We start from the raw sequence: 19190 nt of genomic DNA, 5'->3' as shown, positions 1-19190 counted from the left end.
CCTTAGGCAACCTTGTATTCAATCTCATGCATGTGGCTCTTTCTGCTAAGGTTCTGTTCATTCTCTCTGCAACCCCATTTTGCTGTGGAGTTCCTTTAACTGTGAAGTGACAAGTAATGCCTTCTAATTCATAAAATCTTATGAATACTTTATCTCTATACTTTAGTCCATTATCTGTTCTAAGGTATTTTATTTTTCTGCCAGTTTGATTCTCAACCTGTGCTTTCCACTTTTTAAATATGCCAAACACATCAGACTTATGCTTCATAAAATAAATCCATACCTTTCTAGAGTAGTCATCAATGAAACTAACGAAATACTGAGCACTGCTATGAGAAGATACTGATACTGGACCCTAAACATCTGAATGAATGTAGTCAAGAACACCCTTACTTGTATGAGAGCCTATCTTGAAATTGACTCTATGTTGCTTCCCATACACACAATACTTGCAGAAGTCTAGCTTGCATGTCTTCACCCCTTTCAATAAATTTCTCTTGTGCAACTCTAACATACCACGTTCACCAATATGGCCAAGTCGCACATGCCATAATTTTGTGTCGTTAGTGCTGGACTCCACCAGAGTGGTGACTGCAACTCTTCCTACAACTATGTTCCCAATCAATCTATAAAGCGTGCTTACTTTCTGTCCTTTCATCACCATCAAAGCACCTTTGGTAATCTTCATGATTCCACCCTTTGATGAGTATGAATAGCCCAAATCATCTAATACTCCTAAAGAAATTAAATTCTTTCTAAGATCTGGAACATGCCTGACATTACTAAGAACTCTCACAACTCCATCAAACATCTTGTCTTCATAGTAGCAATTCCAATAACTGGGCATGTAGCATCATTACCCATTTGGACCATAACATGATTGTAAGGCTTATATGTGTCAAACCAATCTTTCTTTGGAGTCATATGATATGAGCATGCTGAATCTAAAACCCAAGATTCCAGTAGAACATTGTTACTTGATGAAACTGAAAGTAAATCTGCACCAACTTCACTATCATCTAATGTTTCTTCAGCAACACTAGCTGACTCTAGGGGTTTCTTTCCATTCTTCTTCTCCTCTAAATGCTCTTTCAACTCTTTACACTGATTCTTGTAGTGTCCTTTCTTGTGACAATAAAAGCACTCTACATCTTTCTTTGCACGTGATTTAGACAGTGATCTGTTCCTATTGGAGTTCCGTTCTCTTGACCTGCTTCTGCCTCTATTGCTTGACTCAGACTTCACAATAAGTCCATCAGTCTGAGAACCATTACCATCTTACTTCATCTTTATGTGTGACAAGAGAGCGCTAGTCACCTCCTCGAGTACTATAGTCTCTTTCCCGTACATCAACGTAGTCACTAGATGATCAAAAGAAGTAGGAAGCGATGCTAATAAGAGTAACACTTTATCTTCGTCCTCATAATTCACCCCAAAACTTGATAGTTGGGTGTTCAACATGTTAAACGTGTTGAGATGCTCCAACAAATCAGAACCCTCCTTCATATGCAAACTATACAGTTGCTTCTTCACGTACAACTTGTTCGTCAGATTCTTTCTCATATAAAGACCTTCTAGTTTTTCCCAGACCTCCTTTGCGGTCTTTGCTTCTAGGATGTTGTGAATGACCTCATCACCTAGGTTGAGACAAATAGCGCTAGCTGCTTTCTCATCCATCTCTACCCATTCTACATCCTTCATCGTTTCCGGTTTCTTCTCCTTCCCAAGCAAGGCCTTGTGAACTCCTTGTTGAATTAGAAGATCCTTTATTCACCTTTGCTAAAGTGGAAAATTTCCCTTACCACAAAACTTCTCCACATTATACTTTGTGCTTGACATCTTTACTGTATTCAAAGGATTGAATCCTAACCTTGCTCTGATACCACTTGTTGTGCAGATAGCACCCCAGAACTCAAATCAATAACAGTAAATAAGCAGAAATTAAATAACAAGCACACACAAAGAACACAAGAATCTACGTGGTTCGGCAAACTGCCTACCTCCACGGAGACGACGAAGAAATTTCACTATAAAAAAATAGGGAGATACAATAGTGCACAAGAACACTCTCAAGAAACTTAAATCCCAATTACACCCTAACTTTCTCTCACCCACAAGACAAGAAAACTCTATTCTTCTTCTTATGCGGCTGCTAGGTTTTTAGGAATTATCTCATCACTCGGCTGCACTTAGCAGAAGAGGTTTCCTATTACAACTTGTATTTGGTTTAGATGACCAAATTGGGCTTTGGCAATTCAAGCCACACGGCCCACATCAACACACACACACACACACACATATATATATATATATATATATAGAGAGAGAGAGAGAGAGAGAGAGAGAGAGAGAGAGAGAGAGAGAGAGAGAGAGAGAGAGAGAGAGAGAGAGGAGAGAAAGAAATAATCAGGATTAGTTGTAACTAACTCAATCCAGATATTTTCATAACAGAAAGATATATTCCTAATCTAACTAACTTTCCCACATGTATAGATGAATAAACTAACTCCAGCACTAACAATACTTGAAACGATCTTTGCTAATCCAACACACCAAAAATGAAAGTGTTTTCCTTTAATGAGAAATGACAGTGTTTCCTTTTAAGTGAGACTTCTTTTGTTTATCAGTGATCACAAACGACACCGTTTTTGGTGTTACTGTTGGAATAGTTCATTCTTCTTCATCTTGTGAATTACTCAAGGAAATGTTTAAAAATTGACTTGATTCAAGGGAGTCACCCCATAAAGAAGTATTAAAGAAATAAAGAAGTATTAAAAACATAAAAAGATTAAAAAACAAAAGGGAAATAGTAAGCAACAATTGGGTTATTCTTCATTCAATATTATCCTATGCCTTTATCATTTGTAGTTCCGAAGTTCCAACTCACCTTCCTATTTCATATAAATCTTTTTTTAAGTTATTTTAGATCTCAGAGGGTAAAAGGACATACCTATTATGATAACTTTGATGCGAACTTGTGAACATAAATTGAAACACAATTGTACACCCCGGGAACATTTACACAACGATATTTATATCAAAGATTGATAAAACTACATGATTCGGGATTTGTGCATTCGTTAATATTTGACATAGTGGCATGTAATAACAAACACAACATTAGAACAGATGTTCAAAATTATCAACAATAAAACATGACAATGCAACACTAACATTCATCCAAAAAGTCATTTTCGCTGTATAATACAACTAGTTAATAGTCACTAAATAGTCTGACATCCAAAATATATATGGTTTTTTTGTCTTCTTTTTATGTTATTATTTTTATAAATGTGAAATTTATTAATTATTAGTATGTATTTATTATGTTTGTATTAATATTTAATATATACTGTTAGGTTCTAAAGTTTAGGATTTTATGTATTTAGAACTCTAATGTGTATTGTTGGCAAACCATGATCAAAACAATGTGTTTAGAAGTGTTTAAAGCTAGCTCAAAGTTGTATGTCAATGTAAAGTTGGAATCGAGTTTAAAGCAGGAAGCACTGTGGCTTTCGGCCTAGCTCAATCGATCGAAGCTTAGGCTCGACCGATCGAAGCTCGGGCAGAATGCTTTTTTGCAGATTCGTCCAACTCAGCCCTATTTGTTTTAAAACATTTTTAGGGTTTCTTATTTGTCCTAAGTATAAAAGGAAAACCCTAGCCACGTTTTAGTGTTGCTCATATTTGCGGTTTGTGTAAATCTCTTGTGAGATTTAGAGGAGCTTTCCTTTACACAAACTTAGGGTTTTCAAGGAGGAGATATTTTCTACACCTTGATGATCAATTCAGTTGCTGCCATTAAAGCTTAAAGAATACACAAGCGGGTGTGCTTGTAGCTGGTGGGAATCCAAGAAAGAAGGAGTCTGTGGATTCGGAGCTTGCACGTGGTCGTGTCAGTAAGTTCTACTGGTTGGTAGCATTAGGAAGCCAAGCGGGGGTGCTTGTAAGTCCTTTTATATGAACTTCGATTCTTTCAAGATAGTGGATTCAGGTTTACCTTGAGGATAGCTAGGTCAAATCCTCCCCAGGTTTTTACCGATTTGGTTTCCTGGGTGATCATATCTTGTGTTATTTATTTTCCGCTGCTTTGCATGATTTGATCTTTATTATTGTGATAACCTAGACTTGTTTAATTGGACTAAGTAACAACTTGGCTAATTACCTAGGTTTAATCAATTGTTTAAGGGGTCTAAAAACTGTCATATACAATTATTTATTCTACCATTTAAAAAAAAATATGATGTGAAAAGTTCTAATAGAGTATAAATATAGGAGATTTTATAGGGAATTTATACTTTTATTTAATGAGCTATGAATGATATATGAGTAATTAGAAGAAACAAGAAATACTTTACTCAACAACATAAATGCATTACATGTTTTTAGTAAAAATTAGGGGGGAGCATTATTTAAATTTATGTCCAAAATTATTTTTTTTACCAAAATTACAAGAGGGTGAGAAGATTTTTGAAAAGTCAAAGGAGCCCCCCCACCCCTCCCTCCTCCCCTATTGCCAACAATGAGGGGATTTCAAAGGCCTTCGGAATGAACTGTTGTTTTTGAAAGTGGGATGAGAAATCTTGATAAAAAAAGTAGCACAAGCCATAGCTATCTATATTATGAGCTATTTTAAATTACTTTAAGCAATGTGTGTTGAAATTAACTCTGCTATGGCAGGGATCATAGTATACACCTGCTAAAGCTACATAGACTATGTTAGGATAAGAAAGTGAGGCATAGGTTTCAAAAATCTTAATGCCTGTAATCTAGCAATGTTTTCCAAACAAGGATGGAGGGTCATTAAGGACATCCACATACTAATGTACCAAGTATATATAGCTGGATACTTTTTATCATGCTTAATTTGGGAAGCTAAGCCTCAAATCCATCCTATATTTGATGAATATCTGATCTTCCTAGCTATGAGATACTAGTTAAGCAATGAAGATGGCTACTAAAGGTGAAATAAGAGTTGTAAGGGATCTTATACATGAGGATAGAAAATAGTGGGATGAAACAATAATGTGGATGATCTTCGACTCTAGGGATAAGGAGAGCGTTCTAATTAACTCATTAGGCAATCTTATAGCCCTACATTGAGTCATTTGGTGCAAATCAAAGTCAAAAGTGTTCACAGTTTGATTGGCCTATCCATTGGCGATGAGAATGGTGACTTTGAAAGGTAAAGGGGAAAGCTCAAGGGCCTATATCAATCAAATGACATAATAGAAGGTGTTACGGTCAAATATGGAAAATGTGGGAAAATCAATGTCAAAACGCATTTTCCATGTAATTGAGTTCTTAGTTTTTAGTATCTAGAGTTTTTTGGAAAGAATACTTTGAAGATACAAGAAAATAGCTTAAGAAACTTCTCAAGATCATGTAAGCATTTTTACCTCTATACCAACCTCTCGTTTGATTTATCGAGCTTTATTAAAGCTTAACTCATTCTTAACTCCTCACAATCAATCAAGCTTTGATTTTGTTAATTCTGTTCTTCAATTTCGATCCATGATGACTTATTTGCTTAGGAATTCATGCACTAGGGTTTCATCAGGTATATAAGTGTTAAGGACATATTTTATGTAATTTGCTAATCTTTTGACAAAATGAACTTTACTTCTAATTGGGTAGATCTAGGATGGGTTTAGTACTTCAAGAAACAAGAGTTCAAGTCAAGTATTAAAGCCATGAAGCTTGGACCAAGAAACAAGTGAAAAAAAAGCTGTTCATTAAAGCTCGACAAATACCTCGACAGAAATAGTATCTATCGAGATTTAAGAACGAAACTCGATAGAAGCTGAATTTGTTGAGATCTACGAAATCAAAATTTCCAAATCTGATTTTTGGCCTTAGCTGACATATATGTGTAGGGTTTCTTTTCTCACAACCCTAAACATATATAAGGCTTATTTTAAAGGCCGTTATACATGAAGAACACATGCATTGAGTGACCTAGTGCCTTATTCTCTCTGCAAGAAGTTGTTGCAACTTTTGTGTCTTAGGGTTTTGTAATAAAGTACTTCTTGATCTTCATTGTTGATGAAGTGAAGAACTTTGCAACCAACAACATCTTCAAGTTGCTAGAGTTAGTCATGTACTGGGATCTGTGCAAAAGGGTGGTGTTTATATATTGAAGAGTTCAAAGGTTCTGAAGTGGTAGAAGGTTTCTACTAAGTTCATCTACGGGGATTGTAGCGTCTAGAGACAAATGTTTTGTACTAGATCTGAAACTTCTCTTTACTATAATGAATTGCTTTTTGGGAAGGTTTCCCCCCTAGGTTTTTTACTATGAAACTAGTTTGTTTCATTGGTTTTCTTGGGTCATCATATCTTGTCTTATTTACTATTCCGTTATTCATGTTATTGACATAATATTTGATAGTTTTTTAGACCCCTTAAAAACACAATTGGATTAACCTAGGTAATTAGCCAAGTTATTACTTAGTCCAAATTAACAAATCTAGGTTATCATAATAAAAACAATCATATTATGCAAAGCAGCGGAAAGATAAATAACACAAAGATATGATCACCCAAGAAGCCAAACCGGTAAAAACATAGAAGGATTTAACCTAACTATCCTTAAGGTAAACCTGAATCCACTATGAAAGAATCGAAGTTGTTCAATAGGACTTAGACCACTAACATCCTATTGCTACCCACCAGTAGAAACTTACTGACATGACCACGTGCAAGCTCCGAAACCACGGACTCCTTCTTTCTTGGATTCTCCAGCTAGTACAAGCACACCCACTTGTGTTTCTTTAAGTTCTTATGGCAGCAACTGAATGATCATCAAGCTTCTTGAAGAAATCTCCTTTTTGATAATCCTAAGTTTGTGTAAAGGAAAGCTCCTCATAGATCTCACAAGAGATTTACACAAACAGCAATATAAGCAACACTAAAACGTGGCTAGGGTTTACCTTTTATACCTAGGGCAAATTAGAAAACCCTAAACATTTTAAAACAAAACTAGGGCTGAGTTGGAATTTTGCAGAAAAACACCTCTGACCCGATTTTCGATTGATTGAGCCTAAGCTTCGATCGATCGAACCAAGTTGAGAAGCATAAATGATTCCTGCATCAGCTTATTCCAACTTTACATAAATGAATTAACTTTAAACAAGTCTAAACACTACTAAACATCTTATTTTGATCATGGTTTGCCAACAATACACATTAGAGTTCTAAATACATAAAATCCTAAGTCTTTAGAACCTAACAATATTGATGTTTGTTTTTTTTAACAAGGTTTATTCATAATAAATCTAATTAACAACTTGGGTTTAAAACTTGTTAATTCTATCAACCGGGGTCTAAATTTCCCAACAATAAAGTTAATTTAAAGCCATCATCATATATAGAGAAAACCATACAGATTAAGAAGTTTCTACAAGCTTGTGCACCAAGTGATTTTTGGTTCACCGTTTAATATGTTCTTGTTGCGAAGACATCTGCACCCACATTTTCAATAATCAAGAAGGTTGATTGTGTGAAGTCAATCATGAATTGGAGATCCATGCACATCAAAGAAGTTCACTAGGAAGAGTAGTCCAATGGGTTGGAGCTACTAAAGGTTCTACTGTAGGTAGATACTTCAAGATCGGGTATCTTCTAGCTTGTACATGTAACCTCAATGTTTATAGTGAGTTCTTCAAGTTTAATGGCTACCTTTAGACCAACACTCGTTGGGGTTTTTCTTGTTAGGGTTTTCCCCAGTGTAACCATATCGCTTATGTTAAAACCTTTTTTTTTTTTTCCTTGCATGAAACTTAGAATTGGCAAAATGGTTGTGTCTATCACTTAAATTACTAGACCTTGAGATAGTCGTACTAATTTATTAACTTGGGTAATTAATTAATTAATTCAATTGGGGTTAATTTATAATCCAACAAGTGGTATCAGAGGAAACACACTTTGATTAAGTTTTAATCATTGTTGTGTGATCATTGACCCATGTTGTCATACTGGAAGTTGCACATAAGGGCATTATTAAAGTCTCTTGATTCAAAAGTATGCTTCTCAATAGAGGTCAGATGGCAAAAGCCTGAGGAGGAACCATCAAATGGAACACTTGAGAAAAATAGTGCTACGAATTTTAATAGTAGAGTTTTAAATGCTATTTTGAATGACATATCTGAAGAAGAAATTAGGAGGATATCGACTGTTGTTGTGGCAAGCAAGCATTTAGTTAGCCATATTAGCAACTTTTGTCTTTAAAAAATGACAATATGGACCAAAATGAAAACTTATTTAAAAAGGATCAGGCTAAATTGCAAAAAAGACCACTTAATTTTTAGGTCTTTTGATTTTGTCTCTTAAAGTTTCAAAATTTTGATCCGCTCCCCTAATGTCAGAGTGTTGCTTTGATTGGCACTCCCTTCGATGAAACTCATGATGATGTGTCTGTTAAGTGACACCTCAATTTTCAACTTGTATTAGTTAATCCAATCAAATATTGCTATGTCAATTAATTATGCCACACCACTTAAATAATATCAAAAACCTTGTAAAAATTAAAATAATTGTCTAACTGCACGAATCTCCTATAGGGGTTGAACTACGGAAAATAAGTTTATGTGGCATTTACAGAAAATATGGATGAAGGTGCTACAATTGCAAATGAAATAAAATTTCAAGGGGTAAAATCCAAATACCCCCAAACTTTAGGAGGTAAAAAATCCAAACACCCCTAAACTTTAAAGAATAAAATCCAAATTCAAAAATTTCAAGGTATAAAATTCAAACACTCACAAATTTCAAAGGGTAAAATCCAAATTCTAAAATTTTAGAATGTAAAATCCAAACACCCCCAAACTTTAGGAGGGCAGTTTGTAATTTAGCCTACTTTAAAATTTAATTTACTTGTAATAGTCAAATGCACATTATTCTCATTCATGAGAGGGTTTACTTAAGTTGAAAGTTCAAGAGGAAATTAAGAGGGGAAAAAGGGTTGTGACTTGAGAGGATATAAGGCATGTTCGTTTACTTATTTCATTACTCTACTTTCTATAATTGAAGATGCTTGATAAGCTTCCAAAAAAAAAAAAAGGAAGAAAAGAAGGAAGAGAACAAACAGGAACAAGGTAAAGAAATAAATATACTTTGTCAAACTCCTTTTTTTCCCCTAAGATTATCAAACATAATTTTCGACAAATGATGTACCAAAATAATTTTTTTTGGAGAACACAATATTTTTCACAACTTAATAATATGTGCAAGTATTTTGATTGATAAACCATCACTTTCACATAGACCCATATCATTTTTTTTCCCCAGCATTTATAGTCACACATGTCGTACTTGTGACATTAAAATATATCTACAAACTTTGTTGTACCCAAAATAAAATTTTATGATTCACTCAAAATATAAATCAAATTTTGTGACAACATCAAATAATTGGTGATGCTAAAAAATTTAGCTTTTAGCAACACAAAAAGTTCTTTATCTATTTTAAAACCTGAATTTACAATAGACCCAACATCAAAGGTTCTATTTTTTTTTACCACTTCATTTAAATGTTATTTCTTTACTAATTTTTTATTCATTTTTTTATTCTTCTTCTACACCTCTCTCTCTCTCTCTCATCTGAATAACCCAACAATCCCAAAAACCCCAGCTACTCCACCACAAAAAATAACACCACCACCACAAACCTACCTCAACAACCACCACACGCAGCCATAAACCCAGCAACCCACCACTCCTGCAAGCCACCATTGCTGCCATAAACACCCATAGCCCACCCACTGTTGCCACAACCAAATCCAACCAAAGCCAACCAAAACCAAAACACATCAACTCTAACCCAACCACAAATCTACTTTGAGTAAATCCACTGCCGCCAGCTTTACATAGAGTTGACTTAGCCGCAAACCCATTTCATCTTCATCCTTCGTTTAAGGGAGAGAAGAAAGAAGAAAATCCATAAATTCAGAGAGAGAGAGAGAGAGAGAGAGAGAGAGAGAGAGAGAGAGAGAGAGAGAGAGAGAGATAAGAAAAGATACAAATAAAAACCTTTTTTTTACTTAACATTGTGCAGCATTTAAAAAAAAAAAAAACTTTTTTGGTGCTAAAAATAACATTTTAGCTTTTTGGCACCACCATTGTGAGTGCTCTAACAGGTCACACTTGTGTTCTCTATTTGGCACAAACACTGTTACACTTAGGGCTGTCTATCTTGCCCGTCACCCTACCCACCTGCCTAAATTGCCCGACCTGGACCAAAAACCTCCCAACCTAACGCCGGCGTCGATTGGCAGTGGATTTTGAATTTTAGAATCCAAAACTAGTGGATCGGTTGACGGATCTTCACATGAAAAATTGAATCCAACCAACCCGACCAGGATTTGCCTCTCTTAGATGCATATCCAATGAGATCTGTTGATGGGATCTATCAAGATTTGGCATTATTTTTTATTCTCGATGAGATCCGTTAAGATCTAGCCAAATCTCAACGAGATCTCGTTGAGATCCGACCAGTTCTCACTACTGTTGCTGCTCCATTGGTTTTGATCGAAACTGACGCTGTCCACCGACCCGAAACAGAACCGAACCATGTTTTCCGGTGGTCGACGGCAGGTCAGACTTCCTATCACCCAATGTGGTTGAGTTGGTTCCGGGTTGGGCAAAAACCCGACGTAGACTGACCCATGGAGAAGCCTAATTGCACTAGTATGTTTGAGACACGTGTCTTTTGCAAACCTAGCTCCAAAATTAGTTAATCTAATCATTTTTATTGGTCTATGAAAATGAAACACACATTTAATTTATTAATAAATAGAATTAATAGACTGCGAGAAGTTTACCTTGACATCCATCAACAAGATAGGGATTTCCTTCAAAGCCGGAGTCGCAAGAACATGAAAAAGTTGAACTCATATTACCCAATGACGAAGAACGATTTGCAAACTGACAGGTTGAGTGAGATGAATCAATTCCCATTACAAGAAAAGATAAGTTTGCATTTATTTCCCAATTTAATACCACAGGAACGTGAGACATTTTTCGGACTTCAAAGTGGTTTGTTAAATTTTCCTCGAACCACTTCTGATCTACTAAGGAGGCATACTTGCAATCTTTGGTTCTTTCAAAAGGACTTAGTTCGTTCATTGACTGTATCCTTATGGTAAACGCATCGAGATCTGAAGGGATTGTGGTTTGGCTACAGTCGACGCCATTGCAACTACTGCCGTTTGTCTTTATGGTGTCTTCCTCACAAACGGAAATGCACCCTCCAATAACTAATGAGCTATCATTGGATAGAAGATAAGCCAAGTTGTCACAACTCATGGCAATGAATATGTTTCTCAATTTTGAGTAGACAAAGGGACTTGATGCTAAGCTCACAACTGTTGTGCTATTACCAGTAGGACACCACCATGATATAGGATAGTTGACGTGAAGTGTGCCCTCTAATGAAAGGTCCAGCACCTCCAGATCTAATCTTCTCAAGAAAGGCTTGGGAGAGCCAAGAGTGTTTTTGCAATCTATCGCAATCCAATCTTCAATATAGCAACCAGGTTCAATTCCAAAAGGGTATGAAATTGTGACATTCCCACAAACTTCTACTCCACGACATGAACTGTTTGCTAAACCCACTGCTTTTATAAATACATTCATTGACCACAATAAAAACACCATTCCCATCTCTCTCTCTCTCTCAGCCAAAAAAATATCTAGATATTTCTATGGAAATTGCATAGAAGACCAAAATCAATTCTTATTGTCACGCCCCAAACCAACCAAGAGGTTTAAGCACGTAACAATAACCACATACTTGTAAGATTTTCACCTTACAAGCATGCAAGACCTTCAATGAGCATTAATAAACCTCAACAATTGACATATTACATCAAATCCAATTAAGTACAAAAAGTTCAACTATATAATAATCTTCCAACATCACAAAGACAAATAGACTATATCTTTTAAGACTAAAAGTTTGAACAAAAGATAATTTTTGTTTGTTTTTAGACCCCTTAAAACACAATTGGATTAACCTAGTTAATTAGCCAAGTGATTACTTAGTCCAAATTTTAGATCTAGGTTAACACAATCATATAATCATATTAATGTAAAGTGCGGAATATAAAAAACACAAAAATATTACGACCCAGAAAACCACACCGGTAAAAACCTGGGGAGGATTTAACCTAGTTATCCTCAAGGTAAGAAGCAAAACCACTATGAAAGAATTGAAATTTGTACAATAGCGACTTAGACCACTAACATCCTATTGCTACCTTAAGTAGAAAACTTACTACCACGACCCCATGATAGCTCCGAGTCCACAGACTACTTCTTTCTTTGGCCTTTGCAAAACACAAACACCCACGTTTGTGACTTTGAGATCCCACTCAAAGGTTTAGCAACACAAACTCTCCTGTTTGTAACTCCAAGACCACCCTTGAAGGTTTAGATTATCAGCACCTTTGATGACTAAAGAAGGCAGCAACTTCTACAATATCAAATCTTGAGATTCTTCAAGGAATAACACCGGTAGAAGACATGAGAGAGCTTTTTAGGTACAAAACCCTAAATACAAAAGAGGCACACTCTTCTCTCTCTAAAAAGTCTTATAAAAACGTGCTTAGGGTTTCCTTTATATACTAGGATAAGTAGATTTGAAACCCTAATCCTTAATGGGCTTGAACTACTGTTTAGGCTTAATTAAAATTCTACAGATACGACTTTCGATCAGTCGAGTCTGTTCTTCGATCTGTTAAACCAGACCGATTATGAAATCTTTTTCCTGCAGCTTGTATGTTCTTGTGTGTTCACGATTTGCCAATTGTTCTAAACTTTTAGAACCTAACAATTTTTAAACATAAAAGTCCAAATCTTATTCCAATGAGTCCTAAACTTCACTTATACGCACATCCCAACGGAAGCCCAAACACATGCTACTCTTCCTAATTAGAATCTGAAAGGAGAAAGGGGGGGGGGGGGGGGAGTGAGTTGATAACTCAATAAGTAATCAAATACCAAACTAGTTGAAACAAGTATATAGATTGACAAAATAATATAGATTTATGAGATCAAAATTTTTGACATATGTCAAAAGTTATAATATACTATGAGTTTTCAAAAAAAAAAAAAAAACTAAAGATGTTTCCTAGACTTAAAATAATTTGTAAATTCAAAATATATTCACATTCTTAACAATCTTATATATTTATGACTATGGTCACAATACTATATCCCTGTGACTAGGCATCATATTTGGAAGAAACTAGTTATGTGTTAATGTATATCTCCCTTTAGCTAGGTCCAAAAACATGATAGGATCGTGATGTCCTGGATAGAACTAATTTTGGTACCAATGGATAACCCCCATTGGCTAGGTATTAGAGTCAAAACATAGTCATATTGTCCAAAATGATATATATCAATTAGAGTTCAAACAAAAATATATATCATCCAAATACATATATAAAATCATAGATTCAATAATCAAATATATTTGTAATAATCATTTATTCTTTACTTTAAATCAGTAATATAATTGAAATATATTGTAACAATTATAAACAATTTTCAGTAGTTAAGATATAATAGTATAGGCAAAATAAAACCAATTAGGATAAGGTTACTTATATCAACTAGCTCACCACAAAAGAACTTCTCCCTAACACTTCCTCTAAAATCCTCAGATATCATTTAAAACAATTTTTCAGGTACCATTTACTCAATAATCAAATAATTCAAGAAAACTTATAACGATATCCAGTTAGAAGAAAAATTGCTAAAAATATCCAATAATTTTCTACTATTATCTCACACCAAAAATCCACATATTCATAATATATATTTTCTTTACTTTCTGCCACTAATAGTTCCTGAGGATAAGACCTATAGATTACATATAGGGTCAAAGTGAATTTGTAAAGGCCACCACCTAGACCCATCTTCTTTTATACGGGTGTTCCTTTCTTCTTCTTTTTCTTTTTTTATCTCCTATCACCTGCCACCATTAATTCTCTTTGGAGATGAGGAAAAAACCAAGTACAAGTAAGGCACATGGGCACTTATAGGATACACCATTCTTCTCTCTCTCTCTCTCTCTCTCTCTTTGGCTTGTGAGACTGCAAGCCTACACCATGACTTTTCATATTCACCAAAACCATAATTCGGTAAACTTGTGCAGAACTGAACCCATTAAGCCTAAAAATCTGCAGCTTCTTTTTACACTTAATGCCACAAAGGCGCAGAAAATATAAATCCAAATCCTTCTTTGTTTACATCATAAACTCATTGGATATTTAAATAGTTTCATTATTGGCCAAAAATACTCACATAAAAATATTCTAATTTCATATAAAACTTAGATTTGACGAAAAATGAAATTGCTTAGGCTCTTACCTCAAGTGTGCCGCCAATCCTTCTCTACTTGAATATTTGGAGTAGTCTTCTCTCTCAAAATATATGTAATTATATGCTGGCTTAATTAGCTTATACTATATAGCTAGGGTTTAACCTTATTTTCTAAAAACTCCCATAGTAATATTAATTATAAAACTAACCACACAAAAAGATTTACTTAAATACTTAACCTTTTAAGTATTTTTTTTTTTCTGGTATTACACTTATGATAAACCAAAAAAAAAAAAAAAATCTTGATGTTTCTATGGAAATTGCATAGAAGACCAAAGTCAACATCGAAGTCAGCAAAAATCTAGCAACCAATGTCGTGAATTTTAATTTGGACACTATAGTAGTCCATATCCTATTAAATATCGAAGTCTAAATCTTCTAAGTCTAAATCTTCTATCTCATATATTGTGCTCCACTCCATGCTCCACCAATAAAATTTGAACAGTTGGCCTCTTTCTTTTAAGTGAGATAACGTTAGGATTTTAACTTTAATGTTAATGTTGACGTTAACCTAATTTCTATCTCTTTTGATTTTTGTCACTTGCACAGCTTTTGTTTTTGTTTTGTTTCTTCCCTCTGCTGTCTCATCGTATTCCTTTTGTTTTTAGTTTTATTGTCCATTGCCACAGAGAATCCTTTTGTCCTATAGCTCCAGTTTTGTTTTCAACTTTTGAAAAAAGCAACCTTCAACGCCTTTTAAGTATTGCTCAGTCACACAATAAGTTCTCTCTCTTTTGTTTAGTGTGAATAAATTTGTTTTTTTTTTTTTTTAATTTATTTTAATCTTAAGAATTAGGATTTATAACAACTTTCTTATATACACTTGACGTGTCTAAAGTGTTTAAATAAATAAATAAATAAATAAATAAATATATATATATATATATATATATGTTGTTTATTAAAAAGATAACTATGTTGTTTTTGTTTTGTATTAAGGTCATGAGTGATAGCAATTAGCATACTAAGAGTGATAGTCAATCCGTTCGAAAATTGAATTTTGAAGATGAGGATTCACCTGTGATAGTTGAACAACCAGAACCTATATCAATAACTAGCAATGATAAAATTCATGCTAACATAGAAGAAGAAGAAGTGATTCTGAAATTAGGAATGGAGTTTGAAACTAAGCAAGATGCATATGATTTCTATAATAGTTACGCGTGTGTAGTTGGATTTAGTATTAGGCAAAATAAGGGCCACAAGGGTGATAAAGATGGTTCACGTAAATGATTAGATAGAGTTTTTTGTTGTTCTTGCAAATACAAGGGAATGACAAAAGAGATGATAATGTGAAATGCCATCATCCAGAAACAAGATGTGGTTGCTTGGCAGATATGAAAATTAGTTGTAAATGTAGTGAAAAATATTGTGTGTTAAAATTTGTGTTAGAGCAGACACATGTCTCAGCTTCTCCTCGTAAGTGTATATTCCTTAAATCTCAAAGATCCATTAATCCAGCCCAAGTAGTTGAAACTAAATTAGTGGATAGTTATGAAATTGCACCAAGAGCAAGTGTAGGACTAATGGCCAGAAGTGTAGGTGGACTTGACAATCTTGGCTTCATTCCTGAGGATTATAATTATTATTTGCATACAAGATGAACAGATGAGATGAAAAGCGGGGATACATGAGGCCTACTTGAATATCTTCAAAGAATGCAATCTGAAGACCATAATCTTTCTTATGCAATTCGAGTTGACCTTGATGATCTAATTACAAATATTTTTTGGGCAGATGGTAGAATGAAGTTGGATTATGAATATTTTGGGGATGTAGTGTGCTTTGTGAGAGACCGCGCCCCCGGCCCCTTTTTTATAGGAATGTTGGGCCAAACCCACGTGAATGGGTGGAGTCGTGTAATTGCCTCTTAAAATAAAGGTTCGACTAGTTATATTTTTCCCTTTAGATTAAGAGTTTTACGATGGAGTCGCCACTTATTTAATTATTGGAAAAATAAGAAAACCATAATTGAAAAATTCCTCATTTTATTAATTTGAAATTGAATTTACATTGATCATAGGAAAATTACATGTCTTTAGTCCTAGATATAATCTAAGACAAAGTACATAGCTTTGTTTCCTAGTTACAATCTAAAAATCGAAAATTATATGGATAAGCATTTGATCTACTAACTCTTGATTTAAGCTCAGAGGCTACGTTACAAGGTAGGAAGGTGTTAGGCACCCACCTTGCCCGGTGAAACCGGTCTTCTAAACTATGATGGCCAACATTCATATTACATCATTCAATATGTTATCAATCAATTTGCATGTTAAATTTAAAGTGTGTGCATGTGATAAATCCTAATTCAATTTATTAAGCATTGCATTTGGATTGAAAAATAAATTCTAGTAAATGTGTGTGAATGATGATAACCTAGATTCAAGGATTTGAAAGAATTATTAAATAAACATGTTTTTCATATTTTTGATGTGGATTTAAGATTAAATTTAGTGATATGCATGAACATGTGATAAACAACCAAAAACATGTGAAGAACACATAAGAACAATTAAGAACATTTAAACATATTCAAGGGAATTATCATGCTTTAATCTTAACTTCTCATCATGGCAACATAAACAAATAGTTAGGGAAATGGATTATACCTTCATGCAAGATCCATATGGTGGAGGAAGGGACTCTTGATGGAGGTTCTAAGGGTGGAGGAAAAGAAGAGCTAGGAGAGGGAGAGTGAGTCTTACTCAATACTTTGAGTCTCAAGAAAACCAAGATATGACAAGGCTACTTAACTTCACTAGAACTAAAGAGAAGAGAAGAAAGGGAGATTTTTTGTGTGCCTTGGAATGAAGGAGAGGGGGGTTTATATAGTAGTGGTGGAGGAAATATGAATGGAAGGCCATTTAATGAAGGTTGACAAAGAATCAAGAACCTAGACCTCATTTTAGCCTTTGGGAAAATCTGGTGTATTAAATGTGGAGATTGATGAGAGTGAAGAGCAAGCAAAGTTCGGTTTTTCCGTAGCTGCTGTAACAGCCTGTAAAGCCAACTTTGAAAAATCATATCTGCCTCAATTATGATTGGAATTGTCTCATTCTTATGCTCAAATTGAAGCCCCGGATGTCTAGTTTCTGGGAAAATTAACCTCATTCACAGATTCAAAATATTCTGAGAGATATAGATGAAATAGTGAGCAGAGATCATTTGTTAAAAAATGGTTTCAGCACAATTAACATTAATAGGTCCCAAATTAGCTCCCAATTAACATTAAATGGCTCCAATAACTCCCATTTCAGACTTAATTGGTTCCAAATTTACTCTAATTAAAAGATAATTGCACAAATTACTCATTGAATAATTAATGTTTAACTATCTAGTTAATTAGGTGTGTGCAACCCTACCATAAAATGTAGTCCTAACTATTCAAATTATGACACATCATCGATCTCAAATTGATTATACTTATAACTAATTGAAATCAATTGTTCATAATCACATATAGTCGGACTCAATTTGTGATAGTGCATCTCAGCCATTAAAACTTGATTTGATGATAACTTTCAATCTGATGGTCCGATTATGGCTCATGACTAGTCGATTTGATCGTTACAAAATCAAGATCATTTTGGTGAAATAAGATTAAGGATCTAATGACCAGAATCAAAATACATATTTTCAAGGTGAAATTACCCTTTTACCCTCCATGTGAAGTTAAATGCAAGTTGCAAAATAATGTGTCAACAAAGACTTGTGGTGTTGAATTTTGAATTGTCGTAGCAGCTTCTTTGTTTCCCCTTTGAAATGCTGCCCATTGAATGAATTGGGAAACTTTCTTTGAATTCAGAACCTTGTATGAGACGGCTTCTACCCATTTAGTGAAGTAATCAATGGCTACAAGTATGAATTCATGGCCATTGGATGTTGTTGGGTGAATCTTCCCACTAATGTCTATCCCCCATGTAGAGAATGGCTAAGGTGATGTCATGGTATGTAATGGCATGTGTGACATGTGCTTCATATCTCCATGGACTTGGCATTGATGGTATTTTTGAACATGAGCTGCACAGTCGGCTTCCATAGTAGTCCAGTAATAGCCTTGTCTCATTATCTTCCTTGACAGCATGTGTGCATTCATATGTAGCCCATAACTTGACTTATGAACCTCTTCAATTATTTGCTATGCTTCCTTGGCGGTTACATAAAGGAGATGAATTCCATCATATGATCTTCTGTAAAGCCTTTCACCATAGATAATGTAATTAGTAGACAACCTCCAGATGGTTAATTGGGTCATTCTTGTTTATAGATTTCGGGTGTATGCCATCCTTTAAGTATTTTAGGATGTCTGAATACCATTCACCTTCTTCATTCTTTCCCCCATCTTCTTTTATTGTCATGTAATAAATTAGTTCCTCTTTTTGTTCCACCACTATTGGTCTGGCTTCATCTTCTTTTGGCCCATCCATTATAGATGCCATGGTTGCTAAAGCATCTGCAATCTGATTTTGCATTCTTGGCACATATTGATATTGGATCTTGCTGAATTTTGAGGCCCAATTCTGAAGACATTCATGATAAGGCATTAGCCGTTCTTTTTTTATCTTCAAGTTATTTTGAATTTGGGAGATTATCAAAACTGAGTCACCATACACCTCTAACACTTTCACCCCCAAGCCTAGGCCTACTCGTAACCCTATGATGCGAGCTTCATATTCAGTGGCATTATTGGTGGCAGGAAAGTTGAGTCTGCCATAAAATGGAATGTGTGTCCCTTTTGGAGAAATTAAGAGAACTCCAATGCCACTTCCATTTTGAATTGTTGCTCTATCAAAATACATCTT

The 19190-nt window shown here is 34.7% G+C and overlaps 1 protein-coding gene across 1 annotated transcript; it reads right to left on the bottom strand.

The window, feature by feature from the left end:
• Positions 1 to 10794: 10794 nt before the first annotated feature.
• LOC115964341 (wall-associated receptor kinase 4-like) lies at positions 10795 to 11631 on the bottom strand. Its single transcript, XM_031083677.1, has one exon. It carries the CDS (start codon positions 11629 to 11631, stop codon positions 10795 to 10797), a length of 837 nt encoding a protein of 278 aa, XP_030939537.1.
• Between the last annotated feature and the right edge of the window lie 7559 nt (positions 11632 to 19190).

This window comes from Quercus lobata, chromosome 2 (genome assembly GCF_001633185.2).
Source record: "Quercus lobata isolate SW786 chromosome 2, ValleyOak3.0 Primary Assembly, whole genome shotgun sequence".
In the NCBI taxonomy this organism is placed as follows: Eukaryota; Viridiplantae; Streptophyta; class Magnoliopsida; order Fagales; family Fagaceae; genus Quercus; species Quercus lobata.
This window is presented reverse-complemented; position numbering and strand designations above follow the sequence as displayed.

Coding starts and splice junctions, on each gene's coding strand:
- LOC115964341 (XM_031083677.1), bottom strand. CDS start 11,631: ATGAATGTATTTATAAAAGCAGTGGGTTTAGCAAACAGTTCATGTCGT.